Here is an 8,674-nt window from a genome sequence, read left to right as displayed (position 1 = left end):
GTCAGCGAGAAGGTCGGAGGGGCCGAAGGGACCAAGTTAGATGATGACTTCAAGGAGATGGAAAAGGTGAGTGGGGAACCAGAGGAATGCCCAAAATCACGCCGTGGCTCCTGTGGGATTGGCTGAATCCCTGAGCTGATCCTCACTGGGCTCCTGTCTCTCCTGCAGAAAGTGGACGTGACCAGCAAGGCTGTCACAGAAGTCCTGACCAGAACCATAGAGTACCTCCAGCCCAACCCAGGTGAGGGCCTGCACCTGCCCTGTCCCCTTCCCAGGGAAACAGGGAGATCCCTTTTGCTCCAGCTTTGGATCAGGGGGGATCTGGGTACCCCTCTTGCCCTGAATCCAGGTGCAGCTTTTGCCTCAGACTCAGAGAGGCCCTAAGGGGACCCATTTTTCTGAGAATGTCCAGGAAAAGTGGTGTTTCTGGGCTGGGAAGGGGTGGCTGGCTCTGTCAGCCCTGCATCCTTCCAGCCAGCTGCTCCAGAGAGCACTCCAGGGACCCTGGGAGGACTGGGGAAGCTCCTCTTGCCTTCCCTGGCCAAGCAGTGGGGAACCCTTTTTGCTTTGTGTCTTGGAAAAGAACCGAGGGATATTCCTGGGGGATGGAGACAATGGAGCCTCTTGGCTTTGGGTGCTGCAGTGGGGGAACAAACCTGCTGAGGGCTGCAGGGAATGCAGAGGTGGCAGGGGCTGAGGTGTTTGTGTGGCAGCTTCCAGAGCCAAGCTCACCATGCTCAACACGATGTCCAAGATCCGCGGGCAGGTGAAGAACCCCGGCTACCCCCAGTCCGAGGGGCTGCTGGGGGAGTGCATGATCCGCTATGGCAAGGAGCTGGGAGAGGATTCCAACTTTGGTGAGTGCTCCTGGGCCTGGGAGGGAATGGGGCAGGCTCCTGGTTCACTTCTGAGGTGGCACTCTGAATTTGGGTGAACTTTGTGGCACTGAACAGTGCGTGGGGCTTAAAAGGGTTCAGAAACTTCCAGAGTGAGCAGATTTCAGGGGAAAGAGGGGAGGTTTAGATGGGATACTGGGAAAAAATTCCTGCCTGTGAGGAGGGTGAGGCCCTGGCACAGGGTACCCAGAGCAGCTGCAGCTGCCCATGAAAGTGTCCAAGGCCAGGCTGGAGCAGCCTGGGTTAGTGGAAGATGGGACTGGATGGGCTTTAAGCTCCTTCCATTCCATCCCAAACCATTCTGTTATTCTGTGATCCCAGGTATCCTGGATCTCAATCCACTTTCTTATTAAACACTGAGATAAATTTGCACATAAAATAAAAACTTCCCTCTGAACTGAGCAGTGAAGCAGGAACGGGACAGAGCAAGACTGGGAGTTTCACACAGCTCTGAAGGATCCCTTCCAACCCAAACCTTGCTGTGATTCCATAGGGAGGCTGAAGCCAAGAAATCTTCTGGCTGCTCCTTGGAGCCACGTGTGACTGGCAGGGAGGAGGGGGTGAAGCCTTTTGGTGACATCAGTTTTAATCCCCTGGAACCCCGGCCAGGCACGTGATGGCCCCCTGGCAGCACAGCTGGCTCTGCCAGGCCAGGGAGGAGCTGCCTTGCCTCAGGAAAATTAAAAACCTCTGGCTGCTTTTGGAACTGACAGAGGATTTTGGAGATCCTCCCTGGCCAGCTCAGAGCTCTGCATCAATCCTGGCTCACAGGGGCTGAGGAGAGCAAGGGAAGGAAGCTTTTAGGAGAGCACAGCAAACTCTATTTCCTTAATGGCCTCCTTAAAGCAGCATTGAGGACTCCATCCCTCCCTTCCAGGTTACTCAGAGTTATTACAATTGAAATAACACTTCTGGTCTATTGATTTTTCCAGCTGGACAGTGGAGAGATGTTTTCCCTTGACCCTCTCTCTCACTCACGTATTTTCCTGTGTTCATGCTCTGCTGCAATTGTTGTTTTGCCAAAGCTGCGCAGGAATAATTTCATCTCTAAATGTTTCCTCTGCACTAAAAAGCCAGCACTGAAAATGCTTTGCTGCAAGTCTGCCTGGCTTAAGTGCCAGAGTGGCCAGAGCCTTAGAAAAGGATGGAGCTGAACAGGTTTCAGTGAGTGACTGTGAGCTCTGGGACTGCCCAAGGCCAGCTGGGAGCAAACTGGGACGGTGGAAGGTGGCACTGGATGGGCTTTAGGGTCCTTCCAACCCAAACCACTCCAGGATTGTGGGACACACAAGAGCTTCCTGGTGAGAAGGAAGAAGGAAGGGGTGTGAGGCAGGTCCCCGGGCTCGGGCTGTGTTTGATTCCCTGTCCCTGTCCCTGCAGGGGACGCGCTCCTCGACGCCGGCGAGTCCATGAAGCGCCTGGCGGAGGTGAAGGACTCGCTGGACATCGAGGTCAAACAAAACTTCATTGATCCCCTGCAGAACCTGTGTGACAAGGACCTGAAAGAGATCCAGGTAAACCCCCCTGTGCTTTGCTCTCCTCTCATCTCCCTGCTCTCTCTTTGGCTGTTGGGGCACGGAGCTGCCTGCTCTGCAGTGCTGGGTGCCAGGGGCTGGCAGGAATTGCCTGCACTCTCTGTGTGTGATCTCTCCCTCCAGACTCTCTGGTATTTCCTCCCTGCTCAGCGCTGCTCCTGCTGCTCCTGAGCAGCCCAAAAGGCTGCATGCAGCTTGGAATGGTTCTCCATTTGCCATGTTTGATGGAGGGTGCCATGGGAATGCATCCCAACAGCCCTTCTGGGCTTGCTGAATTGTGTTCTTAGTGCTGGGAGCTCCCAGAGGGGATCAGTTTGGGCTCCAAGCTCTGAGCAAGCTCCCCTCAGGTCTCTGCTCAGCATCCCAAGGAGCCCTCTGGGGTCTCTGGGAGAACAGGGAGCTCAGCAGCTCCCAGTGCTACACCCAGACAAGTGCAGGATCCATGCCAGCCTCCAATTCCCCAGGCCAGTCTCCTGAGAGAGTTTTCACTGTCACTGCTGTCCTGGGTGAAATAACCACCAAGTTACCTCAGTGCCTGTCTGTACCCAGTTCCGTAGGGCTGCTTTAAACATCCCTGCCCTAAGATCCAGGAGTGCAGTGCCCAGAACCCACATTCCTGCTGTCCAGAGATCCCTGCAGCTCCTGGGCAGCTGAAAGGAGCAGCACAGCTCTTCACCTTCCCAAAAAGCTTCTGGGGAGCAGACCTGGCTGCTCTGCAGCCTTTTCCTCAGTGGAAAGGGTCTGGAATCGTTCCCCCATCACACCCCGGGCCTCTCTCCCACCTGGAGCAAAGGTGGGAGCCCCAGGAGATCAGGTTTCTGACACCAGTGAACTCAGCCTGTAACTGGAGCTGCCCTCCCAAGCCTCTGGCTTCTCCCTCTTCCCTGCTCTCTCCATCCTCCCCCAGCACCACCTCAAGAAGCTGGAAGGGAGGCGCCTGGACTTCGACTACAAGAAGAAGCGGCAGGGCAAGATCCCCGACGAGGAGCTGCGACAGGCCATGGAGAAGTTTGAGGAGTCCAAGGAAGTGGCAGAGACCAGCATGCACAACCTCCTGGAGACAGATGTGAGTGTGGGAGGGCAGAGCTGGGGCCTTCTGTGGCCCTGGGGTGGGATCTCCTGAGGGAGGCACTGATTGCACACCAGTTTCCACTCCTCCTGAGTGTGGTTCTGCTCTGGGAAAGCCCAAATCTGACATGGCAGGCCTTTGCTTAGCCCCTGACCCAGCTCTTGGCCAGAGAGAGCCCGTGCCTGGCACCAAACAGGCTCCCCTCAGGGTGATGGGGGGTCAGTTAGGGAGGTAACCCAGCTGGGAAGGGCTTGGGAGGGATTTCCCAGCTGGCAAACCCAGAGTGGCAGGAATGGGTCCTGGCAGTCCCAGCCGAACCCCAGAGCTCCTCCTGGGCTCCCACGGCTGCCCCAGGGCAGTGCAGGAGTGTGCAGCTGGGAGCAGGTGCTGATGCCAGCCTGGTGTTGCCCAGATCGAGCAGGTGAGCCAGCTGTCAGCCCTGGTGGATGCCCAGCTGGATTACCACAGGCAGGCCGTGCAGATCCTGGACGAGCTGGCCGAGAAGCTCAAGCGCAGGTGAGTCCCTGTGGTTCCTCTGGAAACCCCTGAGTCCCCCCTGGAATCACAGAGTGCCACAAGGGGTGGGGTGGGAAGGGCCCTTGGGGCTCACAGAGCAGGGACACCTTCACTACCCCAGGCTGCTCTGAGCCCTGTCCAACCTGGCCTTGAAAAAGCCAATTCCTTTGGCTGCTCAGGTGGGATTTGGATTTAGCTGGGTGTCTGATCCAGCCCAAATCCTGGCTGAGGAAGGCTCGTCCCACCTCTCCTTCCTCAGCCTCCCCACTCTGGGGGGATCTGGCAGTGCTGCCCTGCTGCTCTTCCCTCCTGGGAGAAACTGCAGAGTGGATCCCGTGCCTGCTCTGAATTGGGAGGAGCTGGGAGGGCCCTGCCAAGTCTGAGCTTTCAAACTACAGCACGAGTGTCCTCTGCTGGCCTGAATTCCTGAGCATTCCACAGCAAAGCCTGGGATGTGTGGGCCCTGTCGAAGGGCAGATCCCAAACCCTGGGGCAGTCGCACCTTCCAAAGGCTCCAGCACACGCACTTGTGCAAATCCCTGTCTCCAGACTCCTCCCTGCCCTGTGCAGCCCCCCAGGAGGATAAGCACCGTGTTGATCCCCTCCTGTTCCACTCCTCATTGCACTGAGCCACGTTTCCTTTCCCTGTCCCAGGATGAGGGAGGCCTCCTCCCGTCCCAAGCGGGAATACAAACCCAAGCCCAGGGAGACGTACGACTTCAGGGAGCCTGACCAGTCCAACGGGGGCTTCTCCTGCAACCCCACCCCCAAAGCCTCAGGTAACCTTGTCCCAGGGGTTCACTGGTGCCTCTGGAGCAGCCTCCCAGGGAAGGAGGGCAGCTGCTCTGCCTGCCTAGGATGTTCCTGCTGTGCTGGATGCTCCTGCACGAGCCTGTGGCTCTGGAAAACATCCGGAATGCCTCCAGATCAGGGTCTTTTCTCCTGGGACCCAGGAGCCTTTGCTATGTTGGCTTTGGGGATGTGCCAGAGGGGTCTCCAGCCTGGGCCTCTCTCTGTCAGTGCCAGACAGGAAAATGAAGCCTCCCTCTCTCCCTCCCTCCATGTCTTCCCTCCCGCTGCATCCCTCCCTCCCTCCCTGATCCTGGCGGGTTCCTAACAGCATGGGGGCCCTGCTGTTCCTGCTGCCAGACCCCTGTGGGCCCTGCCTGCCCCTGTCTCCCGTTGGTTTAAGCATGTCTCTCTTTTGTTTGGAAGCAGCTTCCGCCTCTTTCCGGTCGGACAAGCCGTCCCGGGCCTCCGTCAGGAGTATCCGTGAGTTTCCCCCTCTGCACTGCTCCCTGTGTGTCCCTCCTGGCTGCTCCTCCCTGCTGCTGCTGCTCCTTGGAGCTGCTCATCCCTCCGTGCTGAGCCTGAGCTGAGCCCTGAATTAACCCAGCCACGCTCCAGTGGGATTTTCTGGGGGTTTTGCACCCCCAAAAGTGAGGCCTGGCTCGCCCGGAGGAGCTGCAGCAGCTCCCAGCACCCAGGCATGTCCTGATCCCCAGGGATCAGGTGCTTTCCCACAGACATCAGACACCTCAAGGATTTCCCTGTTCTTACAAGCATCCTGGATCTGTCCCACCCTGCTCCCCGAGTCCCTGTGGAAGGCTGGAGGGAGGAGGCAGAGCCTCAGCTCACAGAGTTTGTGGGGTGATGTGGGGTCCGTGGTTCCTCCTGCAGGACCTCGGGATGCTGGGGCTGGGGCTTGGAGCTGCTGTGCTGGGAAGGAGCCTGGAGCAGGGCCGTGGTGGTGGGGCCAGCCTGGTGGTTTGGGGAGTTCTCTCAAGCCCATCGATGTCTGGCTGCTGCTTGTGGTGATTCCTGAGTGCTCTTCCCATGCTGGGCCCTCCCTGCTGTGGGTCCTGGAATCATGGAATGGTTTGGGTTGGGAGGGACCTTCAAGACCATCTCATTCCACCCCTGCCATGGGCAGGGACACCTTCCGCTGTCCCAGGCTGCCCCAAGCCCTGTCCAGCCTGGCCTGGGACACTTCCAGGGATGTGCCCTTGCTGCCATTCCCTTGCCCTGGCTGGGAGAGCCCCAGCACGGTGGGGAGGGCTGGGGGGTCCTGCAGGCCCTGGAGGTCTCTCTTAGCTCTGTCCCTTCCCACTGGGATTCTCCCAGCTCCAAAGCCGAGTCCCAGAATGTCAGTGCACAGAGTGAGCAGCAGGAAATCCCACAGAAAATCCCTTTGCAGCCAAAAGGTGATGCTTAACTCCTGGAGCTGAGCTGGGGGAAGGAAATTTCGGGCTTCTCCTGAGTTCTGAGGGGCTGCTCATGGATTTGGAGCCCTGTGACCAGGGAGGCAGCTGCTGTCCTGTCCCCCTCAGGTGTGGGGTGACCCCTCCAGAGTGCCCCTCCATGTCCAGCCCCACCACCGAGCTCCCGGGCAGGCTCTCAGCTCTGGGGGGGATAACGTGGCTGGTCTGCGATCCCTCTGAGGTCGGGATGCAGGAGGTGCAGGCGGGAGCAGCGCTCGGCTCTGGGAGGCAGTGTGGGACCTGCAGGAGCAGTGCGGGGCAGCGGAGCCAGCCCTGCCGAGCCCGAGGCAGGAGTGCCCGGTGCCGGGGCACTGTGGGGTCCTCTGATGTGTCCCCATGTCCCCGCAGCCCCCCTGGACCAGCCCTGCTGCAAAGCCCTCTATGACTTCGAGCCCGAGAACGACGGCGAGCTGGGCTTCAAGGAGGGCGACATCATCACCCTGACGAACCAGATCGACGAGAACTGGTACGAGGGGATGATCCACGGCCAGTCCGGCTTCTTCCCGCTCAACTACGTGGAAGTGCTGGTCCCGCTACCTCAGTGAAACGCCCCGCCTCCCCTCGGGGCCAGGCGCTACCAGGGAACAAACCAGAAGGGTCCCACGGCCCCTTCCCCCCGTGAATTTGGTTATTTCCTTTTTTTTTTCCTTTTTTTCTTTTTTTTTTTTTGTCCTTCTGGTGCTTGAACTTCGGTACTTTGTGCGCCCCCGGCCCCGGCCGTGCTGCCGGCACTGCCCTGTCCCTGTCCCTGTCCCTCCCCACTTCCCATCTTTCCTGTGGGTCCAGTGCGTGGGTGAGGCAGGTGGGAGAGCCAGAATGTGTCCTGGGCACGGGTGGCACAGCCAGGATGTGCCCTGGCACAGGTGGTACAGCCAGGATGTGTCCTGGCACAGGGATGGCCCCGGTGGCACAGCCAGGATGTGTCCTGGGCACAGGTGGCAGAGCCAGGATGTGTCCTGGGCACAGGTGGCAGAGCCAGGATGTGTCCTGGGCACAGGTGGCACAGCCAGAATGTGTCCTGGGCACAGGTGGCACAGCCAGGATGTGCCCTGGCACAGGGATGGCCCCAGGGCAGGGCAGCCCCAGCCCCAGCGTCCCGTCCCAGCCAGCACTGCCCCTGTCCCCACTGTCCCCATGGATCCCTGGAGGGATCCCGGAGGGATCAGGGGAGGGGAGCTGGGGCACAGCAACACTAAAACACCCAGAGAACACTAACACAGCCCTGCCTGGGGCTCGGAGCCATCCCTGCCCATCCTGCAGGGACACCAGGGATGTCCCCTGCCCGTCTGGCCCCCTCCCCACTGAGCTCAGCCCCGGGGTGGGGGAGCTGCTCCTTCTGCCCATGGTTTTTTCGTGGACCTCAGGCTTTTCCTGCTCCAAACTCCCAAGTCAGTCCCACCTGGAGGATCACCTGGAAGGGGAGGAACTGGGCCACAGCCTGGGCTGTCTCTGTGGTGGGACAGAGGTCATGGCTCCTCTGCCCAGGGCTCTGCCCATTCCCCCTTCCCGGGGATCCCTCCTGTGGCTGGAGCTCACCTGGCCCTCAGGTGCCTTCCCTGCACCCCCAGCCTGCCCCAGCCACCCTCCCTGGGGGCCAGGCACCCCTCTGCCCCTGCCTTGCTGGGAGAAGGGATGGTTCATCTCGGTGGCACTTCTGCCAGCCCTTCTCCCCCCGCTGTGCTTTCCCTGCCCAGGAGGTGGCCATGGGGTTGGGGTGGGGCTGCAGGGCAGCGTGTGCTGGGCTCCGTGGTTTCCCTTGCTGCAGATGGGGGTTCTGCCCCTCGTGGGGATGGGATGGGCCCTGCTGGGTGAGCCCCAGCTGTGCAGGGCTGTGCTGCTGCACCCCTGTCCCTGCAGCACCCCTGTCCCTGCAGCACCCCTGTCCCTGTCCCTGCTGCTCCTGCTGCCGTTCTCTGTAAGGATTTGGTCCGTGCATGTCCACGTGTGTCTGACCCCCCAGCAGTGACCCTGGCCCCGGGGGGTGCACAGGGCAGCCCCCCTGCTCCCAGCAGGGCAGGGAGCCCATGGGACCGGAGTCCTGGGGGCCCTTCCCGCTGTCCCCTCCCCGCCGGGGGACGCTGGCTCCCGCTCAGGTGGATTGAAGCGCGTTCTGTCAGCTGGGACACCTCGCTAGATCTTTTTTTGGGGTTTGTTTGTTTTGGTTTTGTTTTTTTGTTGGGTTTTTTTTTTAATGGCTTCTCCTGGTTTTTAGGGGAAAAAATGATGACCCACAGTTCTTGACTTGTATCTCTGAATGAAAGTATTAAATGTTTTCTTCTTTCTAAGGGCTGCCTTGTGGAGTCAGGAAATGGCTGGGATTGGATGGCACTGGGAGGTCATGGGAAGGGACACCTCCCACTGTCCCAGGCTGCTCCAATCCCCAGTGCCAGGCTGTTG

The 8,674-nt window shown here is 59.6% G+C and overlaps 2 protein-coding genes across 4 annotated transcripts in view; one reads left to right on the top strand and one right to left on the bottom strand.

Moving 5' to 3' along the window:
• SH3GL1 (SH3 domain containing GRB2 like 1, endophilin A2) lies at positions 1-8,562 on the top strand. 3 transcript variants are annotated; one of them, XM_031064019.1, is made up of 9 exons: positions 1-66; positions 169-241; positions 714-857; positions 2,277-2,410; positions 3,339-3,497; positions 3,913-4,016; positions 4,671-4,795; positions 5,235-5,261; positions 7,370-8,562. In XM_031064019.1, exons 1-9 carry the CDS (start codon positions 58-60, stop codon positions 7,471-7,473), a joined length of 879 nt encoding a protein of 292 aa, XP_030919879.1. In that variant the 5' UTR covers positions 1-57; the 3' UTR covers positions 7,474-8,562. The 3 variants fall into 3 exon arrangements, with proteins under 3 accessions (XP_030919879.1, XP_014166046.1, XP_014166049.1); XM_014310571.2 differs by lacking the exon at positions 7,370-8,562 and adding an exon at positions 6,626-6,832 and having other exon boundaries at positions 5,235-5,288; XM_014310574.2 differs by lacking the exons at positions 5,235-5,261; positions 7,370-8,562 and adding an exon at positions 6,626-6,832.
• Positions 7,685-8,674, bottom strand: part of MPND (MPN domain containing) — a gene marked incomplete at its 5' end in the record, with an annotated part of 9,995 nt that continues 9,005 nt past the window's right edge. Inside the window, 1 exon segment of the mRNA XM_031064014.1 lies at positions 7,685-7,688. Within this exon segment, the coding sequence (XP_030919874.1) occupies positions 7,685-7,688 (4 nt within the window).

This window comes from Geospiza fortis, unplaced genomic scaffold (assembly GCF_000277835.1).
Source record: "Geospiza fortis unplaced genomic scaffold, GeoFor_1.0 scaffold299, whole genome shotgun sequence".
Classification (NCBI taxonomy): Eukaryota; Metazoa; Chordata; class Aves; order Passeriformes; family Thraupidae; genus Geospiza; species Geospiza fortis.
The sequence above is the reverse complement of the archived record's forward strand: the minus strand, read 5'-3'. Positions and strand labels throughout refer to the sequence as shown.